Below are 24,178 nucleotides of genomic sequence, written 5' to 3'. Positions count from 1 at the left end.
TTGACCAAGAGCAACACTGGGGTGTTGCGAAGTTGCGGCTTCGAAGTGCAGTGCAGTTGCAGTTGGTGCAGTTGGTTCAGTGCAGTTGGTGGACTGCTTAAAACAATAACAATTTTAATAAACATGGTTTCTTAGATATTGTAAAAAATGTCGCAGAGTTTCCAAAATGTCAACAACATCGCAAAAGTATATCCTCAACTTTTTGGCGCATCATGATGTAATTTCGAACATCTGAATCTGTAGACACTCGGCATAAATTTTTCATATATGAAGACAATCGGAGATCTTGGAGACCACAAACGGTGTCATGCTAGGACTTAAACCACCTTCACTCTGCAGACATATGCAAAGTTAAAAAGACAGCGGCAAGCACGTGATCCGGCCTTGTTCGACCAAGACTGACGGGTCAATCATGAAATATTGTTAAAAATAGATAGGGGTAAAAATGTAATGAGTATTCCTTGAGCTACCACTCAATTATTTTGGGTGTTGACAGACAAGACCCTCAAAAACAAATATTTTCTTTCCAAGTAGTTGGAACAATGCGACAATCAGATGATATATTCATGCATTATACCATTTATATAAACTATGTAATTGCGCCCGTGCCTACCACCTCATAGAGGCAAGGATTTCTCAACAGAGAACAGGATGTTGCGGTATTCAGTGCAGCTGTACCATTGAATTAAGAACGCTTTTGACTCGAAGGCCGATACCGGTCCGGATCCATCAACGCCAGAGATAGATATAATAAACTCGCCATAAGTCAATGATGCTTACATCGATTAAAATGGACGCAAACACAACGAATACCCATAGTGAGCTAAAACCAACGGCAGCCGGGTTACAGCGGAAACCGGCCTGATACTACGTGCACGCGTGGAACTCAAACGCCCCCTGGAGACTGCCCGTGCGCAGCTTTCCACGTCATGTCCTTGGCACGCGTTTTGCCACAGCGGAACAGAACACGCCATCAGTGGGCCATTTCACAGGGAATGCAGCGCAGCGTCGCGAGACTCTTTCTCATCACCAACAAGCGCTCAGAATGTATTCTCACGAGTGCTCTGCCACGGGAAAACAAGCGCGAAAGCCGGTCACGCCACGCGCCGCCGCCGCACGGCGCTCGTGCTGCGGTCGGCCACGACATGCGGGGCCACGCAGCCCGCCACAAGGGCCATCGGCCGGCAGATGAGGGCACCAGGGCAGATAAAGCTCCGCTGATCATGACGTCATTAGTTTTGTCGGCTACCAGAGAATTGGAAAATTTTATAAGGGGATGACAGTCGTCTTGAAGACATGCTTCAAATATGTACGAAATGAAAGGAAATGCCTGAAGTTTGAATGATTCTCCGGTTCGCTCAAGTATTATGTGGTCCTTTTGTGTTATCACTTCATACAAATTTAAGTCACCTTGATAAGTATAGAATTTTTGTTTCGGGTTGCTTCCAAAGGCGGATTAAGCACATACCCATCCATACTATGCGGACGTAGTGGAGAGAACTATGTTTTAAACTAGTCGAAATGCCCCGAAGGTAACATCGAGATACCCACGCCTCAAATTAGCTCGAATAACATGAAGTGAAACGGCTAGGAATAATAACCTGAATCTGTCAGAGGTCTGTATGAGTACTCCGGTAGGCATGTTGTCAAGCGACAATGTTTTGAACATTGTGCTTTGTAAACTTTCGTGGTAACCATTTATATCTGAAACCATCTACACTTAACATGCTTTTGCAGTGCTCTATCATATAAGTGGAAAAATGATAAGGTTAACATTTATCAAGCCACTGCTATGAATGTGTGGAAAATATATTGCGCAAGAATACAATTGTATCCTGATTGCAGCACTTGTTTTTGTCTGACGTGTCAGTTTGGAATGCATGCCTGCATTGATACCAGTGCCGAGCGAAATCACCCACCCGCTCATTTTTGCAGAACACACGTCTCTAACCTGGTACTGGGCCTGGTCCATGAGAACGTTGATGGCCACCCGCATTCCAATGCTGCGCCATATTAGGTACTCCAGGTTTTCAGGCCCTTCGTTGAACTTCGCCATCATCTCGGACATCACCTGGTCAGAGGACAATACGGTCAAATGGCGGATCAGATTAGGTCAGATGATGCATCACCACACGGATGTATGCAGTGGCACTCAGAACGAACTTGAGTCAAGATAAAGGCTGATAGAAATAATTAAACGATATTGACGCTCGGATCGCCGGATATTACATAACATGCAAACTAAATCTAAGATTGGTGGTATAGCATTGACAAATTTATGGTGTCATCAACAGTGGCTGTTCTCATCGGCTATCCGCGTCATCGCAAAACAAATAAAATTCACTACCGAGATTGGACGCGAACCATATGCCAAGTTTCAGGAGATTGGGCATAAAGACATAATCACTTATACGGCGATGTGCATGTAGGGTTACTATCTGCTCGCATGCTCAACAGAAAACAAGCCCGACGCCGCCGGCTCGAAGAAGCACGTCAGCTGACACTTGGTCTCGAACACGTGCGACCTTCTCGCCAGCCGGACACAGTGCTCTCTCACCTCGTTGGGGATGTAGTAGGCCTGGACGGCGGTCTCGCACTGGACACTGGCGTCCCGCGAGCGGCCGGTTAGCAGGCCCACCTCGCCCACGACGTTGCCGGCTCCGATGTAGTCGCGCAGCACCGTGGTGTCATGCGCCGGCGACATGATCTCCGAGTTGGGCACCAGGCCCGTCTTTTGGATCTCCTGTCGTGGAAGCAGACAGACAAGCGTGCCAGTTTCGGGGCGGCCTTGTGAAAAGCTCGCGGTTATGCGAGAACATGCGTGCATGGCTGAGGCGTAGAACAACTGACTCCCGTAACGAGGTAGAAAAAGAAGAAATGAGTTGCTGTGGAGATTCGGTAATTACGCTCCATGCAGAGAAGCTATCAAAGAGAAGGGCAAAAGAGAGAGTGAGGAGAGAGAGAGAGAGAGAGAGAGAGAGAGAGAGAGAGAGAGAGAGAGAGAGAGAGAGAGAGAGAGAGAGAGAGAGAGAGAGAGAGAGAGAGAGAGAGAGAGAGAGAGAGAGAGAGAGAGAGAGAGAGAGAGAGAGAGAGAGAGAGAGAGAGAGAGAGAGAGAGAGAGAGAGAGAGAGAGAGAGAGAGAGAGAGAGAGAGAGAGAGAGAGAGAGAGAGAGAGAGAGAGAGAGAGAGAGAGAGAGAGAGAGAGAGAGAGAGAGAGAGAGAGAGAGAGAGAGAGAGAGAGAGAGAGAGAGAGAGAGAGAGAGAGAGAGAGAGAGAGAGAGAGAGAGAGAGAGAGAGAGAGAGAGAGAGAGAGAGAGAGATGGATAGAGAGAGAGAGAGAGAGAGGGAGAGACGTAAATCTATCGTGGCCCGTCTTCCATGCATTTGCATAGGAGTTAACGTGTTCTTGAAGGGAGGATGACCGAAAATTGATGGGAGGGGCAAAGCCCCTCAAACAGATATGAAATAATCACCATCCATGTTTGTAATCAAATAAGGCATTTTAGGGTGATATGTGACATTTCTGCCTGGGCGATTTCTATCTGGTTCGTAATTCTGCAAAAGCAGTTCGAGAGCTGGGATCTGAGCACAGAATAATGGTTAAACCCCCCCAAACTAAGCAAACAAAAAATTAACACTCTCTAGCACCCCCACCCCCCCCCCCCCACCCCAACCGGATAGGAAAATACACCCCTGCGCATAGCATTGATGCTATTTTGATATTATGCACCCAACTGGTCACCTGTTGCGTCTTTGAAATATTTGGTGGGACATGAAGTCATTATGCGCTTTGTGTATTATTGGCTATGGTAAGGTGTAGGTGCATCCAAAGCGCATAAATTTTACCGTCACTTTTTGCGTCACTCTGGTGACCCAGACAGAAAAAAAACACACGTTACATTGATAAAGTCTAGCGTTGCAGGGACACTGCGGTAAAAATGTCTTCGCATGTAAACCATACATCTGAGTGTTTAGAGTTCGGCGCACCGCTGCCACAGTTTTTGACCCACCGAGTGTCAATGTTTCAGGGAACTATAGTGTTGTGGAGGTAGCTTCAGGCAAAAATAACCCGGAACATTTTTACGGGCAAACAATTTGACTATGCATTGCAACTGAGCCCGGCCTCAAATCGCCGCACGCAAGCGCGAGGTTCGGCGCACCAACGTTGCGTAGGTGACCGGCGCAGTGAACGGGATTTTCGCGGATTGATACTCTGTCAAACTCATCTGGTGCTGCCGCTCCTGCCTGCAATCAGCTGATCAAATCCGAGATAGTCGTTAAACCTTGTGCTAGCACTTCAGCTTCCACTTCAGTCCCGTACGAGCGATAAAGGTCACATGATCAGGCACGTAGCTCAACTTTTCTCCAGGGGGTCAAGTGTCAAACTTCTCCGAAATCCTGCGGAACTGAATAAAAGTACAAAATTGCCCACTGTGTAGTGTAAGCTTCTTGACTCATGAAAGGCCATGACCCCCCGTGGAGCCCCCCTCTTAGCTACGTCCCTGCACACAGTGACGTCATGGTGTTCATGCCAAGGAAGACAGTGAGTGCGGCTATAAACGTGAGAGACGTGTGAGCGAATGGTGGGGTGCTGTTTAATGACGTTGATCGACTGATTTTCGGGGGCTGCTGCTATCTCAGTGATTTCTACAATCCTTTCCTCGTCTCGTAACACCTAGACCGACGCCGGCAACTACTGCACCATGACGATCGCGGTGTTGTCCCTCGTGCCAGTGCGCTACGTCGTCGCAGTCATGATCTTGCTCGGCATGCTTTTCAACTACATGATTCGCGTCAACATCAACCTGGCGATCGTGGCGATGGTGAACCACACGGCCGTGCCGGGTACCAACATCACCCGCTCGCAGGAGTGCGGCGGCAACGTAAGCGCGTCCTCTTCCAACGAGCCGCAGCCGGATGGGCCGTTCGTCTGGGACGAGACCATCACCGGGCTCATCCTGGGCGCCTTCTACTACGGCTACGTGTGCACGCAACTGGTGGGCGGCCGCTTGGCCGAGGCCACCAACGCCAAGCACACGTTCGGCGTGGCGATGCTGTTGGCGGCACTGCTGACGTTGCTGACACCGTTGGCCGCCAACTGCGACTGGCGTCTCCTGGTGGCGCTGCGCATCACCATGGGCCTGGTGCTGGGGGTCACATTCCCCGCATCGTACGTGCTGCTCGCGGCCTGGGTGCCGCTCGGACAGATGAACTTCCTGGTGATGCTGGCACAGGGCGGCGGCGACCTGGGCACCACGTTCACGCTGCCCATGACGTCGGCCATCATCCAGGAGCTTGGCTGGGAGGCCGTCTTCTACGTGCAGGCCTGCTTCGCATTGGTCTGGTTCGCCGTCTGGATGGTGCTGGTGACCGATTCGCCCAAGAACCACTGGTTCATCAGTGCCGAGGAGCGGACTCTGATCGCCAAAGGTATTGGGCCGCGTGTCTCTGCCAGTCAGCCGCCGCTGCCTTGGCGCCAAATGCTCACCTCCGTTCCTATGTGGGCCTACCTCATCGGGTACTTCGGCGCCTGCTGGTGCTACTACAGTCTGCTCTCCGACCTGCCGCAGTACTTCAGCACCATGCTCGGCGAGGACATCTCGTCCAACGCGCTGCTCAACTCGCTGCCGTACCTGGGCTTGTGGCTGTTCACTCTGTTGTACGGATGGCTGAGCGACCTGCTAGTAGAGCTAGGCTGGCTGCGACTGATAACCGTGCGCCGGCTGGCGGGGCTCATTTCGCTCGGGCTCCCATCCGTGCTGTTGGCCATCATCGCCTTCCTCGGCTGCCAGACAACGGCGGTCGAGTCGCTGCTCGTGCTCACCATCGTGGTGGAGGGCGCAGGCTACAGCATGAGCGTGTTGCCGCTCGACATGGCGCCCAATTACGCCGGCACGATCGCCGGCATCGGCAACACGCTGGGCTCCATGCCCGGCTTCCTCGGACCGCTGGTGATCGCCGCGCTCACCGAGGGCCACGAGACGCTCTCCCGCTGGCGTACCAGCTTCCTGATCGCGGCTGGTATCGGCCTGCTGAGCGTGGTCGTGTTGCTGACCGGCTGTAGCGTCGAGAAGCAGCCCTGGAACAACGCGCCCAGCGGAAGCGGTGGCGCCGAGGATGGGCGGTTCTCTGATGCGTCCGGCTTGACTACTTTGAAGCCTGTGGTGATGAAAGAACTCGGCCATGAGCAGGTGGTCAAGGAGTGCGAGCCGGGAAATATGGACTCGCAACTATAGGTGCTGTTGACACAACAAATTGTGGTTTTAATCTTGCGATGACGACGTCTTTAATTGCTCTAAATATTTGTCGTTGGCAACTGCTCAACCGGCAACTGGACGAATCTGCTTACTTGGGGGTGCTCACCGAGTCAAACGATGTCAAACCACGTTGGCTGGGCCTTCATATCATTCGTAGAATGATCACAACAAACCATCGTTTGAGACTTCTCGGCATGAAAGAATCTAGCATCGGCGAGAAATCTCATGCCGAAACGAAAACTGTTCTCGCGTATATAACAGAAAGTGCACATAGGGCGAAGTTTTATGTCGCAGGAACTACATTTTGGTCGCTGCACCCGGTCTGCCATGGCTCTGACATGCACTCAGTCCGAGGGTGTGTTTCTGACTCTGGACTCAGACCGGGCCGGGGAAGGCAGGACGGGGGACGCCCCCGCTGTCCGGCGCATGCCCAGCCGTTGCTCTGAGCAGATCTTGCATTCACCGCTGCCGGAACGCGAGAGCCTAGTCAAATAGATTAGGGTTTGATGAAGTGTTACGGAAGTATCGCATCGTCGAATATGCGTTTGTTTATGTGCAACAGCAAGCTGCAGAAATTTCAGAAAGCGAAGCCACCTTTGTTGTTGCACGTAGGCCATGGCGATAGGGCTTGGATGCACCGCTCTGATCATAATTTTCCGCTGGTTTGTATCCTTGGTCTTGTGTATATGCATTGTGTGAGACGCACAGCTTGACACTGGCGGCATACGGTGCATGCCTTTACGTATGTGTTCTTGTCTTATTGTAATGCGGCGCACTTTCAAACTGAGGTGTGACAATGTGCCCTCGGAAACAGGCTCTGGTGGCAACATCTTCTGCGTTGTGTTGTGCCTATTTTTCTATGTTATTTTTCATGCTTAGTTTGGTTAAGAATGTACAATGGATTGGTAATAAAAAACTGTGACCTGAAAAGCCAGCCCAAGAACATCGCTGTAACTTCATGAACATTTTCATAACGATAGATTAGAGGCGCATCGGTGTTTGGAAAACGAAATTTGCTAAGGGCGGGCATATTAAGCGTCCACCATCTATGACAAATTTTGCTACTGACTTTCAGTGCTTTCAGCAGCGTTGTTAAGTGCTAACCATATTAAATACATTGGAAAGGATTCATGAGCAGAATCACGGATGAGCTCATAAAACAAGACGGATATAAATTGGACCAACATGCAGAGATCGACGCATATCCAACAACCGCGAACTAAATACCTGCGGTGCATATATCAGGGTCCCACGAGCGTCCCCTTGGATAACGTGAAGTGTAGTTAATTGAACTAAATGGTTCAATCAACTATCAAACCATAACATGAACAGATCCACAGCTGAGAGGCTAGAAAATGGAGCTAATGGAGACGAGGAAACGGAGGCATATTTCACAAACGGATCCCGAGACAGTGAAGGCAGTTCAGCTGTTTTCTCACTTTGCCTGCTCCTGGTAAGTACTTAGCTCTAGGCAAGGAATTCTCACACAAACAGACAGGAAGACGGATGAGCGGACGGACAGGCCAACGGGCCGGCCACTTGACCCACCTCCTGAAGCTGGCCTAGCTCCCGGCACTCCACTTTCAACATGCCCGACACCACCACGTAGATTCCGTCCGAGGTGTCGCCCTGGTTCATGATTTCGTTGCCAAAGTCCAGATTCACGAGCTGTGCGCGGCTCTGAAAAACGGAGGCGACGCCTATGTGAAACGCTGACATGGCACGCCGGACGGAAAATGTCCGATCACCGCCTGGCTAGCCGCGCCAGCCGAGCATCAACGGTGGCTCAACATGGCAGAATGGTTAGAAGCCTGGCGAAAACATTGGTGACGCGTATCAGGCGCGAAATTTTCGCAATACAGTTGCTGACGGACTGCAAAAATTAATGCCTCAAGCCTGAGGAGCCATGCCTAACATGCAAAGTAATGGACGCATTGGTACGGCGGGGTGCGACGGTGGAGAAAGCCATGTTTATCAAATATCACGCAGCACGACATGACTCGAAGAGTTTTCACATCAGTTAACTCGTCCGGAGAACGATATGCTTTCTCGCTTCAATGAGGAACCCTCAAACAAATGTAAAATAGATAGCTTGCGATAGTAGTTCGCTTTACGGTGGCCTTGACCAGTGCCGGTAATTTAATGTTACACATCCGGACAACAAGGCGCCTGTCATTTTCTCATGCCGTCCTACTCTCGTTACGCAGTTGAAAACTGACAGGTGTGCCATGACCCTCATCTTTAGCTATCGAAAAGTGGGGAATGATATTCTACTTCCATGTCCTATACTTAATGGTAAAATACATACGCTAGAAAACGTAAAAGACCACACAAAATTGGGATAATGAGACCTGGTTCTGAGGCCTGCAAACACTCAGGGCTGATGTGCTGCTTAAAGCCAGCAAGTAACCTCACCTCAAGGTGGTCAATGAGCTCCTGGTTCTTGCCAACCCAAGGGATGTTCTTCAGGAGCTCGGTTGGCGGAAGTGGAGGTAGGTAGGGCGGAGCCACCATCAGTAGTTTGACGCGGTCATCAATGATGTGCTCGAGTCTGCCGTACTCCGCTTCGTCGAGAAGACCTTCCCACAAGCAGTATCCATGCTATCAGGTGCTCCCGAGACCTCTGGCTCATTCCGTGGTTGCCCTCAAGTCAGTAACGTAGACGAGGTGGCGCTTTTTTTTGTCCTTGCCCTCCTTTCTTTGGAGGTGACGTAAGCCCGTGAGACTGAACGCCAAAGTAATTATTGACTGTTTAGGAGGGCTTCTGACCGTTTATTCCAAAATGCATCAAACGTTTATGTTTTGATATATATATATATATATATATATATATATATATATATATATATATATATGTACATAACGTATATAGCTCATATATGTATTACGGCTTCTAGCCGTTTGTTCTAAATTCTATAAAATCACCATGTATCAAAATGGAATCCTGAGCCTAAAAAGGTGGCACGAATCCAAAAGCAGGGCACTACCACCAAGCAGAAAATATCGCGGCCTGGTAGTGCCTACCATTTTCATATCTGGTGTAAACCATCGTTATCACGTGGCCAAATCGCCTTAGTCCTGGCGTGATAGATTATCGCCACCTGGTGAGACATACCACCGCCACCTGGTGAAAGATACCACAACACCATCTGGTGGCGTATGCCATCACCACCGGAGAAGGAAGAGTTTTAGTACGTGAAGTACGTGAAGAGTTTTACCGCTCTAACGAAACTCATCACCGCTACCTAGCGGCAAAAAATACAACTCCCAGTGCGATCCACCACCACCACAGCCGGCGGCGCCAGCCTCAGCCGGTTAACCGCGGTTGGCGCCTCTACTGACCTCCCTCCTTGAGGTCCGTGATCGTCTCCCTGACGTTGTTCAGCACGGAGCGGACCGCCTGGCGCGTCTTGACAGCTATGGCTATGCCAGGGTGTTCCCGCTGCAGCATGCCCAGGTCCCTAATCACCATCAGCCTGTGTGTATGTTTGGGGGGAGGTTACTCGGATCATTGTGGCTGTCGCAGCCTGGAATAGGCAAGCTATGTATTATCTGCATTTGCATGACAGCCGCGCAAACCTCTCCGGCATTTTCGGTCCAAAACCACAATTTTCTTTATTCTGGACGACTCATTGGCGTGGAACCCCGTGCGTTATTGTCGTTGGCGCCGGTGTCGCATGTGGTAGATTATTTCCGCTTCGAAAGCTTCCAGACTCACCTGCTCTCGTCCGATAGACGCTTCAGGCTTTCCAGAATCTGTTTGTGATCCACCATGTGGTTGAGATACTTGGATACCTCTTCCTCACCCACCACATAGCCCTTGCCAATGTCGTACCCCAGCGACAGCCGCTGGTTCACCTGCCTATTCAAGAAGTCGAGAATCCGCGGCACCGCCGGCTGTAATGAATGAGACGCAAATATTAGCATCTTACTGATCTAGCATACCATTAACATATATCGTGAGGTTAGAGTTTTCAGTTCCTTTCTTCGCGCCAATTTATTCACAGTAATGAAGCAGACATGCACTACGTTGACATGAGCCATCGCATTTCAGCAAACCTGATCTACGTTATCTATGTTTTTCATTTCGATCACACATAGCAGCGTTTTGAAACGGAAGCACGCATCCGACGAATAAGTTCAAAAAGCGGACATGTTTAGATTTAGAAAGGCACGAAGAGGAAAACCTTATCACATGGCAACAGGCAAAGGTGCACAGCGGACCTGCATTTTTTTGCACTGTTCGAAACAAAATGATGATTTGGATGTTCCAGTATGTATGTCCCAGTTTCCCGCCACTTCGTTCTGACCGCCCGCATGATCACATCCATCGCATAATCATGAACCATGGCCCATTTTCCACAGGAGGAAAACGGCTTCTGAGCCGACGTGACCCCGTGACCTCACAGGCGGCCCCTAGCTCGGTTCTGGTCCGCGTCGCCGTACCTTGATGAGCCGCAGGACCCGGGTGAGGCGAAACAGACGTAGGAAGCGGATGTTACGCAGGATGGCCGGACTGAGGATCTTGTACTTCTCGTCGACGCCCTCCCGGATGACCATGTCGCAGATCTCGAACACGATGTCGGCCACGGAGAGCAGCACCACCGCGAAGTCCAGCTTGTTCCAGTGCGAGTGCCAGTAGTTGCAGAAGCCGAGGCCCAGCACCTGACCACGACGTTTCCAGCAGTGACACACCAGGAAACTGGTCCGAAAACACATGTTTCCCATGTAATGGTAATACATGAGGTGATTGTTGAGGAAGCCATGCATGAAAACCCTTGCATTTCGCTTCGTTAACACGCGCCCGGGTTGCCGGTTAAATACCCTTCGCTCGGGTGGGCTGGGGATGGGCAGTTTGACTCCCCGAGATCTCAAAAATTGAGAGAGCTAGATATAAAAAGTTTCACAGAGTGGGTTGGTCTGCATGTGATCTCACATGTGTCAGCATTTCAAAACCCTAGCTCGTGACCTTGGGGTTAAATAAGGTCAAACAAAGTCAAACTTAAGATTGGTGTCGGAAGTGCCCCCCCCCCCCCTCCCAAGACCTCCTCATGCGAGTGTCTTTGACTAGCTAGCTGCTCTCAGCAAATGTCACTAGTTTCCATTTAAGGTCAGTTACCTTTTTACCTTTCGAAGACCAAGGTGCCCAAAAAACCTACGGGATCGCTTTTTTACTATTTGGATAAGTGTCAGCGACTGCGCTGGCGGTGTGTTCCAGGAACCGACTGTTGACCTGAGTCATTTTAGGTCAGTAACCTACTCTGACCCTTAAAAAGTCCATGAAACATTCTGTTGTGGTCCCCGTTATTCACGAATGCGAAAGGAGCGCCAGAAACTACAACATAAAGTGTAAAAAAAGCATTTCAATGGAATTTGCTGCAACTTTAAATCAAATTGTAGTATTGTCTAAGAAACAATGGCAGAGCTGTATGGCTCCGTCTAACACTCTGTTGTCTCATCAGATCGAATCATTCCCTGAAATGATCTTGGCTGAGAACCACAGCCTGCCTTTGACATATCATTGGTCAGCTAACTTACAAGGTGCATCTAATTTTACATGCCAAAAGATCCGCTATTCAATTGCTTACAGCTATACAAAGTTTGGCGTGGCTATACCGCGATTTTGGAAAAACCTTGAGGGGTCAAGTTGACCCCCACCTGAGGGCTCTTAAGTGAAACAAAACGGCGTCCTAAAGCCACGATGGACACTGCGACTAGGTCCCACTAAGACTATCGGCGTAGTTCTTCGCTGCCTATCTCCACTTGAATCACCGAACGCTGACAATACTTGGCACAACGCCAAAAACCACGCGGGCTCTCTGAGCGCACAGACTTGCGTTGTAAGTGATGCGCAATCAAGAATTGTTATTTTAACTAATCAGCACAATTCACGAACCGACTTGTACGGCCAGCTCGCAGTTTGTCACCTTGAGCACCGCCTCAGCGACATAGAAGACGAAGAAGAAGATGTTGATGCCGAACCGCAGCAGCTCCAGCTGGCGCAGATTATGCTCCTTGGTGTCGTCGCGGCCTACAGCGCGCCCAGCGCCAGAGGCGCTGCTGTTCAGGCCCGGCGCGGTCGACATGATCGGCGTCTGTGTGGTGCTGTGTGGTGCCACGGTGGACGACGCCGACGGCTCGTCGTGATCGTGGTTGCTGCTGGCGCCGTACCAGGTGGTATACTCGAGTATCATCAGCACCATGTTGAGTAGGATCACGCTGTAGACGAGCACCTCAAACCAGGTAGTGTTCACCAGTTTGTGGTAGATCACCTGGAGGTGAAGATGACGCACTCAAAAATAGAAGGTCGGGATATTGAAAGTACATATTGGAATATACTGAAAACGGCTATGTCGCGCTACGTATGGCGTCATGCATCATGACACGAGACGTGCAACTGAAGATGTCATCTTTTCCTTGGTTTCTCTCATGCCATGCCACAACGGTACAGCATAACTCAACCGCCCAGTTTATCTGGAATACAGGCCGATGCACTCTAGAACTATTCCCGGCTCATTTGCAATTCAAAGACAGTAGCACGAGAAAGTCGCTGGTGCTCTGTTGGGTATGATTCAGCCGTTATGACGCCAGTGGAACGTTCTCAGATGTGCATGGAATGGTGATGCGACTGTCACCTGTCGGAACTTGGCCTGCGGCAGATCCTGTTCATCCTCGTCCAGCTCCGTTGTTTTGGCTACCGACTCGAGTCGCTGCCGCATCCAGGCGAAGACGCCACGTACCTGACCGTCAAGAGTTATAACCTTTTAATCTGCATTTAGCACGCGCCATCAACCACGTAACATATAAATGTGAAAGGAAACGAGCCCATAGAGACGCTGCCGCATTCAGACGAAGACGCCTAGTACCTGACCGCCAAGAGTTATAACCTTTTGATCTGTAGTTGGTACGCGACATCAACCGAGTAACACTTAATTGTGGAGGGAAACGAGCCAATAGACGGCTTTACACTCAGATGGACGCGCACACACCATGGATACACCATTTAATATCGAGCTAACGTCAGTGTATATTGGTGGGCCAGCATCGCGTCGGCAGCTAAGCAGCTGAGGTCGAGAAAGCCTTCGGAGGCGGACGGCTTGGGACTAATGAGGAGGCAGCCGGCCTTACCTCCCAGGACTTGCGTAGCTCGTCAATGGAGAGGAAAGCGCCCTCCATGTCGGCTGCCACCTCGGTGGAGCCGACCAGCGTGCGGACGGCGTCGGCACTGATCATGCCGTGCTCGAACTGGCGCCAGTACGAGATCTGCAACACGGGACGCGCGTGACCGCCGACGGCCGAGCAGAGCCGGCGGCGTCGCGGCGTCTTCGGCGAGCGCGACTCATCGGCGCCCTGTCATCGGCAGGGCGCCCCAGCTCGTCCAGGCGGCCTCCCCTCCCGACGTCTCACCCGCTCGACTTGTAGGTAGCGGCGGCGCGCGTCGTCGAGCTCCTCGTAGGTGGGGCCCTCGTCGGGAATCGACTGCTCGTCCTCGTCCTGCTGAGCCGACCAGTTGGTGCTGCTGGTCACGAGGACGGCCGGCTTGTCGTCGGCCACGACGAGCGGCGCGGAGGTGTCGGCCGGCACCGCCTCGCCCGTCTCCGAGTCCACCTCGCCCGACTGGAGACACCCGGGCCCGAGTTACCGGTTTCCGGGGCCGGCGCCAGGCGGAGCCGTCAGGATGGTCCGATGGGGCCGAGCTACGGGCCGCGCGCGCTGCTTACGTTGTCGACTGAGGGTCTCACGAACAGAAACCGGTAACTCGGGGCGGGAGCATCCTGACGGGCCGCCGCTCTGTCTGTCATGCATCCTGACGGGCCGCCGCTCTGTCATGCGTGAGCACCACGCTTGTGTGCGGTCTCAGCCAACCAGTGTGGTGGCACCCAGTCCACGGACTCGTCGCTGTCGGATAGCTGCTAAGCGGACGTGGTCGATGTGCACCACGTCACTTCAAGCAAAAAAATTCACGAGCGGTTTTATATTGGTGCCGATGTAGCAAATGCACCCTGGCCACCGTGAGTTCAAGTGACTGGATATTATCGGAGGTTCCGCACGGGGAAGCTACACCCTCACCTTTTTTTCTTTGTTAAGTGCATCGCTTTAGATGTTTTTTGCGAATAGTTTTGAGCTCTATGCGTTTGTCAGACCGATTTTTCTGCGTACGTGCGTATATGCGTGACGTTCGAACGAGACAATTGCAACTAAAAGCCTTTATTCCTTTAACCTCTTGGTTAGATATATGCTCTACCATTCTTCTCAATGCTGCATCAAGGACATGCCCTTTGGCTAAGTAATGTGGTTTTAACTCCCGGATATGATTTAAAGCCTCACGGCGCTTCCTCGTCTCTTTCCTCTCATGCGTGCCTTCACAGGGACGCCTGTTGTGGTTGAAATTCTTTAGGTCAAGTTTGACGGGGGTAAACACGTTCGTTCTCTCGCTGAGATGCCACATCACAACTGTTCTGCCCCCAGACAAGCCCCCCGAGCTGAACCACGACAGCGGCAATACCGAGCACGACACGCGACCAACCGCGTTGGGCGCCGACATCGAACGCGTCGCTCATTTACCTTCTCCGTTTTGAGGTACCGGACCCGAGCGTCGTTGGCCATTTCGAACTGTTCGTTGGGTGTGGGCTCGTTGAAGACCTTGCTGTTGCACTCGGGGCAGGTGGAGTGTCGCATGCTGGGGTACAAGAACTCGTCGATGAGCAGCACCTTGTCGTCCATGTCCTTGGTGTGGTACGGGTTGACGATGAAGGTGTACTTCTCCACCATGTCCCAGTTGGCATCAGCCAGGAAGCGGTCCATCTTGAGCATGGATATGGCCCTGTGAAGGTAGTCTAGTTGACATTTGGCCATGACAATGAATATCGATACGTAAAACTGAGGGCCGACAGCACTCAGGTCCGTTCCCTGCGCCCTGCAGGATGCAACAGGAACCAACGATTTCATCTTTGCTCCCAAGTTGTCGATAGCGTTGGTAGATAGCCTAGAACTGTCATGTTTCATTGCTTAAATGGAGTGTTACACATTTTCATGGGGGTTCAAACTGAAACAGCCATTTTAAATGTAATTCAGCGTAGCTAGCAGCCCTGTCCTCCTTAAGACATAAAACTCTCTAGCTTTTTTTAGGTATACGCCCGCGAAGAGGTGCAGACTATCTCGTGAAGACTAGTTAAGGTCGTTCAGGCATGCATTAAGTCACAGAAACGCCATTCAAATCCTGCCACTTGATCAGCCATGGTTCGTTCAAGGCCAGCAAGAATATAATCGTCGAACCATTTATATCTCGCGCTCGTGGGTGCGATTTGCAGGTATAATGTTTGTCAGTTGGCTCTCAACCAATGTTTTGCTGGCTGTGTGAGTTTCAATTACGACTGGACTGTTTATTTATTTGGATTAGAGCCCTTACGACCAGAAATGATCATTCCAGGTCTAGGGGGATGAAGGAAGATGGGTAAGCGGTGGGGCAGGAACTACATGCTTCTGAGGGAGGGGGCAACCACCGAGCTTTAACCCGCACAGGAACCCCAAAGGGTGTACGCTGATTGCCCAGTCCCGGTTCCCCCTCCCTGGAGGCCTCCCAGCCTGCTCGTAGATGGTGCATACAGCCTGTCCCGGATCAGCAGAGCGTCGCGAGGATTTATGATGAAGCAAGAAAAGACGATAATAGGGTCCAATCTTCAATCACGAATCACGTTTTGTACTATATAACGCAGGACGTTGGACATACTAATTATTACTAGTGCTAAGGTGGCGACTCCACACGCCTAGTTTGGCAGCGCCCCAACGTCTTACAAAGGTTTCATGACGCAACCAAACAATGACGTGGTGAGGAACATGTTCACTAAACAGAGCAATTGTGTCGTCTAGAGCAGTCTCTTCGATAATGGTACTGATCTTTGATAATGATATGTCGATAATGAAAAGTCGGTTTAGTTCATCATGTGATGCTTGTCATCTTTTTTATCCGATCTGACCGAATGATCCTCAAATGTGGAGCATTCCTTAATTTAATGTCTATTGCACCATTTTTGAAAAAGATCGATGTGCCGTACCAAATCGATGGAGGTTAATCGATGTAGTTCCTGATCGTTTTTAGGAATCAATAATTTCTTGCTGTGATATTAGTGTTCTTTATAAGTAGTATTTTTCCCAATCACTATCATCGTTGTTTACCGTTATCATTGCTTTCACCGCACTTTTCCCTCATTTTATTACTTTCTAATCCCCTTATTCACTCCAAAATTTGCTCACACACAATGCATGATTGACCTTCCACCAGCACCGCGCTGTTTTTATCGATTCTGCTTCATTGGCCGTGCCCTACAGTCGAGCCGGCGTGCTCTCCCAGATCGATACGCTCGTGAAAACAGTGACTTATGCAGGGGACGCTGTCGGCCGGCCTGCGTGACCGATCAGTGCATGTCCGAAAGCTCTCTGGAAGGCTGCTCATCTTCGGCACATCGACCATCGACCGCCGGCAGACGGCTCGGCCCAGTGCTTTGCATTAATGGTCGATATGAGGAACAAGGGCACGATAGGTCGGGGGCGTTGGCAGGCCACGGAGCCGCGCAGAAGCTGGCGAGGCAGGCGACGGTGACACCGAAGTCGTCAGAGGGGATAGAGCAGGAGGGAACAGGGACTGTCTCAGATAACGGCTCATATGCTTGTCATTAAATATTACCGCACAGAGTTAATTGCAGTGGCTGAACCGTCATTGAGAAAGAGGAAGGTCATTGGTTGAGGGTCTAACCTATTCCATTTTATAACCAGGGAAATCAAGACCTATCGACCCGTGTAATCGAGGTTCAGTTCGATGGCTGAATTGCTTCGCCCTTTGTGATGAGCACGGCTGCTCCTCTGACACCGAACACCAGCCATGCCATTCGGGCGATTGATTCCGTCAAATGACAAATTTTGCGATATTCGAACTTCGAGTTCTGGCACTGGTCTTACAGCAGCCGAGTTAACAACGTTCGTTCACAGGGTTCACCGTTCGTCGTGTTGGTTCGGAGCCCTCGTCAGGGAAGGATCTTGTCTGTACCAGTCTTTCCTGTTGGAGATCACTGCCTATGAACGGGATACCAAAGGACCCACCACCTTAAATTTGTCTACGCCATGGCACAGATCCGGATTTACCCGATTTAAAGGATTCGGGTTGCCCATGAAATTAAAGTAATGTACGAATAAATGTGAATGTACCCTGCCGCGACAAGACAACCACCCGGCCTTCTACATCGGCTTCTGCTAAACCTTGAGTTTGCACTGCGGATTAAATGAAAATGAAAATTGAAAATTGACGTAAAATTAACTGGAATGATTGGAGAGATGAAGAATTTAAATAAAATCAACCTGTACTGTAATCCGATGTCATGAAATGAAGTCCAATGGCGTGGATCTCTCGGTCAAAGATCGGGCCTACAAACGACAGCTGTTCCGACCAAGCGAACCACTCGACCGTCCAGTGTACGGACAGCCTAGTGGTCTGTTCACACGACGTTGTTTTACGGACATCGCCAAAAGCAAGTGACATCATGAGAAATAGCATGTCGTGCAATACATACCCGAAAGTACTCAAATTGGGATCCAAGACCGGCTGCTCGTCGCAATTCAAATCATACCAAATGCTCAAACTTTCATTTAAGCCATCTTCTCGACGTGACCAGAGGGGTGATGGGAGAAGAAAGCACGTCCAGTGTGCAGCGGGGAGACTTGTCGACTATTATGACGCAGGCATTCATAGTTCAGAGTTAGGTACTCGCGTCTGGCGCGCGCGCAAAAAAAAAATGCTTGAACAGACTATAAAGCGTTTTCTCTTTTGGCCAAATCAACCGGTCAGATGTCCTGGCGCGTAGCTTAAAGGCATATCTTTTTCTAGAGCGCTTTAACTAAAACAGAAGTAACCGATCACTACATTTGCCACATTGCCAATATCGCTATCAGTCATCACAGTATTCGGTGATAAATTATATCGCTATGGAAACAGCGCCGTTACCATGAGAGCACCACCAGCGTGCGCTGACCTCCATCGGTCTTATGCTGAGGCCAAAACCATGCAGAAATATTGCAGCGTGAAGATAAAATTATTGGCCATTCCAAAAGGTAGCGTATAGCGTAATATATACGCATATAGACACCCAGTGTTGTTTCAATGTGCCCAGTCTCTTGAAGGGATGTTTCACATTTGAAGAAATTCAAGCAAACATCAGATATAATGAAAAAGCTCACTTATAGCTGTTGGTACACTTCTAAGCGGAAACGGCTGCTGTAGAAAACACAATTTTTCTATTCAGTAAATATCCTCTCCAATACGTCATCATTTGCATCATACCTTGCAAACATTGATTGAGAGCCGATGGACGGCCGTGATATCTGGAAACCGTGCTCACGAACGCCAGACATGAACGACTCGACAATTATATCTTTCTCGGTCTTGATCGCCGCATGGCCAATGTGATGACAGCATTCGAGTGATGCGATTATGACGGCGTGGATGGCTGGGTGACCTTGGCATAATCTCTCCGAAATAGTTTGCATATCTTCGCGGACGTGTAGCTCAGAAAGTAGAGGGACTTAAGAAGGGTAGGCCTATGGACTGCTTCGAATGATCCTTAAGGTAGTTTTTTAGTTCAAAACCCCATACCGATACGTTACCAGGAACACTCTCTTTAAACGGCACCAACGCGTGGTAGTCTGTGAAGACGACGGCGCTGATCTGAATAGGAAACGTCTATTACTTGCTCCTGGTTTCCCTGAGCTGCGATATGGCGTGCGCCATAGTTCATCTTGGCGGCCGAGCTAATGTCAGACATGCCGAGTATCTTCAGCAAGGGAGCCGTGGTCGTCCCGTTGATGAACAGCGTGAAGAACACCAGCGACGCCGTGTGAATCAGGAACTAGAAATATCGTTTGTCAGTATCACCAAAGCTGCTGTTCCTGCTGCCGCGCTAGGCTGAGCATGGTGTCGCGCTACCGTTAACAGTCAGTCCAAATGTGAAGGCAATGGCGCGGAGCAGCTTTCTGCGAGTGGAAATGGTAAGTGGTGTAAACATCCAGCTACGTGGACGACAGGAAAGCAGCTTTTGGTCGAAGTGAAGTTCACCTCGGCTTTATCAGTTTTCCATTTCAGCAGCATGTTTATGGCTCCATTCATGCATGTGTTTGTGCATGTCACACGGACAGTGATCATTTCCTAATTCACCGCGCGATTAACCGCACATCAAGCGTGACATCCCAACTTGACTCAATCAAACAAAATGATGGCGTAATTATCCTGCATCTTCACGATGGGTCTCTAGAATCACCTATCTAATCTGAACACAAAATGATAGCACTTTGTCTTTCAAAAGTCGACAAATGTGTCAGGCTTCCCTGCCGACGGAGTACTGCTGACCTTTTCTCCGATGACCTTGTGCACGACCATTTCGTGCCCGTCCGCACCGGTGATGTTGATGGTGCGGTCTGCGGAGGAGCCCAGGTACGGGTCCTGGTAGATGATGAGCGCGAGCGAGAGGCCGACGGCGCCGCGCAGGCCACCCCAGATGATGACGAGCGAGCTCTGCCACGACAAGCCGTAACCGATCCGCGACAGCAGCGGGAAGAACGACATCACCATGACGCCCCTGACAAACGTCAGAGGGAGGCGGCGCGTCAGCTGAGCAGAGAGAATGTGGAACTTGTCGGCGCGGTCCGTCCAGCCAGGCGTGGGTCAACACCGTGTACGGTTTTAAAGTTAGGCTAGTGGAGCGATTTGCACAGGGGCTGATGTAAAAACGATACCAGACAAATATAGCGGTAGTTCGATGTCGGTTGCATGATATTCGCACGTCTACACGGTGATGCATTACCATGGTTTCTAGATAGGCGGCCTCATCACAGATCTTTAAAGAAGCATAATGTACCACCTGGTCACATCTGCGACCCGAAAAACTTCTTTGACGAGTTACCTAACGCTTGCAAAGGGCCGACACATTTCAGCATGAGGCAAATTCGTGTTTTGAATTGGAACGTAAAATGTTGCCGAATTATTAAGGTAGCGCACAAACGTGACGCAAGGATTGTCCACTATTTGAGCCAGGCCATGAGTATGCATATCGAGACAGAGCCGAACCTGATGAAGTTTGCTCCAATGTAGAGTACAAAGATGTCCAGCAGGTCCTTCTTGGTGAACACCACTGCTGCCTGCTCTGTGATAACGATGCCGACGAGGATGAAGATGACGGTGTTAGCCAGATAGGCCAGCATCTCCCAGAACCTGTACGGCAGCCATACGTGATCACGTGCTGTTGTGACGAGGCCATGTCATCGCCCATATGTTTGGTACCATATAGTACATACAGGCATAAACCTGGAATGTTTTTTGATACAAATGATAAGTAATTATAACTATAAATGGAATATTTGCCTGTCTGACACGGCTCATTCTTCCCGGTCAGTAATGAACCCACTCAAGAGTGTGACCCAGTGCATTACAAAATTCAATTCTAACTTGGATTAAGTCGTGGGAAAAAATGCAGCATTCTAAAGGTCAGATTCGGTAATTTCTAGATCCATCATCTTTGAAATCATTCGATTCATTGGATGTACTGTTTTGCCGAAACACTTCGGTAAAACACTACATCTAAATAGTGTGTTGTCTAACACTTGAATGCATAAATCTTTCCCTCAGCATTTTATGCAAGCATTATTTTATTAGATGTAGTTATATCTAAGAAGCCTCTGTGAAAATATGAGACCAACAACACTTTAAGGTTGATTTTTCATTTCAAAGATACCGCCGTCACAGTAGATTTTCGAGGGGCATGGAAACCCAAATCAAATGGTTTATCTTCGAAGAAAACATGAGGCTTTGTTCTGGAATGCTAAAAAATGGAATTCCTTCATAGACCAAACCAGCAAAAATGCGAATGGTTTCAGTCAGAAAGCGCTTCACACGCTCTGAAATTAGCCGTTGCGAAGAGGGAAGATGCTCTTAAGAACACATCTTTGGTGCCCCGTTGCGATTCACTGTACATGTGCAAAGATGGTTCCACTTCAGGCGAAATGGACGTCTTCTTGGAGTTTATGACGACACCGAGGCAGACAACGGCCATCACACCGGATACCTCTGGGGAAAAGATAATAAACTTTGGCGCAAATGCGGCAGGATCATGCGACAAATACGCAGCGTGAAAGTTGAGAGGGAATACTCCAGTGAATATATGATAAAGTGAGGAGCGCCTTTGATAAATATCAGTTAAGCGTCTTAGAAAAATATACGCATTAATCGTTTCCGCGGGAATTGCAGGACCTAAACACTTGAAACTCTGCCATGCCTGCTATCTGTGCACATAGCTTCCTTTCATCCACGTTCAAGAGTATCTTTACTTACTTAAAATGACTTCACCAACGTAGAAAGTGAAATACGCGGCTACGATTGTGAGCGTGATTTCAGATACGGCGTCGTTGAAGATCCGAGAGAGCCAGAAGACGAAGAAATGGCCGCAAGCTACTCCGAAGATGGGTCCGCCAATGGCGATCCGACAAAACTGGCCCAGAATTGGTCCGGCTGAAATGTTACAAGGCAGCCTTCAACACAGTTGACCTGAGCGAACGGGTGTGTAAGGACTGACACCCAGTATGCATGTCTGTTATTAATCAGCTGATTATTGGAAGCGGTTATGTTTCGTTCAGATTGGTCATATCAAAGGAAGCCCGAAGGTTAAGTAGGGAATGCTTCATCTTCAATAGCACAATACCGGGAGATCCTAGGCCCGCAGAAGTCAGGATTCCACTGGCATAAAAAAATGCGACGCTAGTCTTCCATGAAATATCTTACGTTTTCGACCGAAGAAGTGCTGTCGATCCCCATTCCGAGGGGAAACCTCCTGATATAAACGTGACATAATAACGGAGCACCTCGCGGGCGATAGACCGATGTGAACCATGGACCCTCCATATTGACCGGAGAGAGAAAGTTTTGCAACGGAAGTCATCTGAAATGCAATGCAATTTTCCCTCAACAGTAATGCTACTTGCACTTGCCTGCTACTTCAGCCGTTCCTTTGCAGATGTCCAGCATGATGATAAACAGCACAATTGCAGATCCGTCGTTCATCAAGGATTCGCCCTCGATTAACATGCTGAGAGGTTTTGAAGCCCCTGCACAGTGCGAATGGAAACAGAGTGTTTGAACTTGTAATAGTACCATGCATTCACATTCTGAACAAGTAATTGGTCATTAAAGCCGTTCCATCACTCCGCTTTTTTGTGTTGTTTTGTTTTGTTTTTGTTGAATAGCGTGTAGTACGTTTTGGTTTACTTTTCATTTTAATTTGAATGAGTGTACTATAGAAGTGTTTCAAGATGAGTGGTTTCCAGACACAAGGGGTTCATAACGCACTAGATTTTGGCCAACTTTCATCGCCCCGTTCATGTAACGTTAGGTATGAAGGAAACATGGCCGTATGGTGCCCCTGCCTATTCTGTTAAGTCATTCGTCAGTTGGTTGAGCTTACACACAGAAACAAAAAGCTGCATCGTGTGCTCGAGAAAACAAAATCAAACAACTTCGTATAATTGGAATAGATGGATTGCCAGATAGCACCAGTTCTTGTCGTACCTGCCGCGTCTACTGGGTTTCAATCAGATCGGTGAACTGGACGAATGGTTGCACAGAACCAAGGATAGTAGGGTGAAAATTTCATTGTAAAAAACGTAAGTGACAAAATTTTGGCAAAGCCCGGTCCTCAGCCGTTGTGGTAACTGCTTCGAAATATTTGGGAAAAATTATGCCAGATGTGGCAAAATGGTACCAGGTATGATTGACGTCACCGTCTAAAAATTGAACAAAATCAGCAAATATGCTAGGCCCTAATCCCGAAAATGGCCAATGGCCGTATAAAGTGGTCACATTGCGTTGTTGCGAACCCCGAATTTCCCAACCCCGACTTAACATCATATTTCGGCTTGCGTTCGTTTCGAAACAACATCACCATTGAGTAATTTTTGAAAGGTCAGCAGGTCTCAAAAGGTCTGAAATGTCAGAAAGTCTCAGAAGGCATGTCTTTTTTGGGTGTGGTCGGTTTATAAACTAACCCATCGCGATTTGGCAAGTGTTTTGCTGTACCGTTATGTGAACGTCTGTAAACCATCCATTACCGGACGTAGTTGACGCATGTACGGAGAATGGGTATTGTTTGGCACTCGCATTTGGTTTTCTCCTGAACTGGGCCCCTGTAGTTTCGTAAGATTTTTACGGTTAAGATGCGTTTTGAAGTGCGAGCCATGCCGGAAACTGATGTGAAGTGATTCAGGAAGGTTTCCTGAAAATGCATGCATCTGTAGTCGCGGCATTACGCAAATTGCCCTAGTGTGACATGGCTGTTTCAAAACGGACACAAGCAGAAACATGACGTCATATCGCGGTTTGGACGATCAAGAGCTTGCCCGTCAAGATGTGACTGGCTTAAATGGTCTGCGGACTTTTTAGGGATTGGAGCTTAACATTTTTTGTATTATATTTGCATCGGAAAGGGAATAGCACAAGACAAACCGTAAAAAGCTTCGGCAGCGCGTTGGTTTGTTTGGCACGTTTTCAGTGTGCTTGCTTTTTTGCGCATTGGACGTGCCTGTTGCGTTTATATTAGTCACACCCAAGCACTGCGCATGTGACTATTTTTCGCTAGGTTCAACAGCCCACTTCTTGTTGTCTGTCATACTTCGGTGTAGATCTACAAGTCTGAACATCGTTCGGAGTTGGCCTGCAGTTCTGTAATTGTGTCAGTAACTGCCACCTTGGTAGGTGTTTTACACTGCATGCATAAAGGCTTACAAGTGCTGAAACACGCTATGACTGATTTTGAAGGATTTTGCACGGTAATTCCATAAGGTGTGCTTGAGGAACAGCAGGCTTTCTTTGTTGTTCTGTCCCACAGTCATTA

The 24,178-nt window shown here is 49.3% G+C and overlaps 1 protein-coding gene across 2 annotated transcripts in view; it reads right to left on the bottom strand.

The window, feature by feature from the left end:
- LOC119092072 (sodium/hydrogen exchanger 10) overlaps positions 1-21,797 on the bottom strand; it is a 27,235-nt gene extending 5,438 nt beyond the window's left edge. The window contains exons 1-17 of one of the 2 annotated variants that reach the window (XM_037215035.1): positions 21,628-21,797; positions 21,270-21,363; positions 20,368-20,511; positions 19,651-19,879; positions 18,995-19,153; positions 14,823-15,081; positions 13,665-13,874; positions 13,386-13,520; positions 12,893-12,997; positions 12,185-12,529; positions 10,704-10,922; positions 9,976-10,154; positions 9,600-9,733; positions 8,673-8,836; positions 7,806-7,937; positions 2,558-2,743; positions 1,952-2,071 (exon numbers count right to left, since the gene is read on the bottom strand). In XM_037215035.1, the coding sequence (XP_037070930.1) occupies positions 1,952-2,071; positions 2,558-2,743; positions 7,806-7,937; positions 8,673-8,836; positions 9,600-9,733; positions 9,976-10,154; positions 10,704-10,922; positions 12,185-12,529; positions 12,893-12,997; positions 13,386-13,520; positions 13,665-13,874; positions 14,823-15,081; positions 18,995-19,035 (2,229 nt within the window). In that variant the 5' untranslated portion in view covers positions 19,036-19,153; positions 19,651-19,879; positions 20,368-20,511; positions 21,270-21,363; positions 21,628-21,797. The remainder of the gene's footprint in view (positions 1-1,951; positions 2,072-2,557; positions 2,744-7,805; positions 7,938-8,672; positions 8,837-9,599; positions 9,734-9,975; positions 10,155-10,703; positions 10,923-12,184; positions 12,530-12,892; positions 12,998-13,385; positions 13,521-13,664; positions 13,875-14,822; positions 15,082-18,994; positions 19,154-19,650; positions 19,880-20,367; positions 20,512-21,269; positions 21,364-21,627) is intronic. The other variant, XM_037215036.1, reaches the window with a different exon arrangement.
- Positions 21,798-24,178: the final 2,381 nt, after the last annotated feature.

Source organism: Pollicipes pollicipes, unplaced genomic scaffold (genome assembly GCF_011947565.3).
Source record: "Pollicipes pollicipes isolate AB1234 unplaced genomic scaffold, Ppol_2.1 Scaffold_3447;HRSCAF=4054_pilon_pilon_pilon, whole genome shotgun sequence".
NCBI lineage: Eukaryota > Metazoa > Arthropoda > Thecostraca > Pollicipedomorpha > Pollicipedidae > Pollicipes > Pollicipes pollicipes.
The sequence above is the reverse complement of the archived record's forward strand: the minus strand, read 5'-3'. Positions and strand labels throughout refer to the sequence as shown.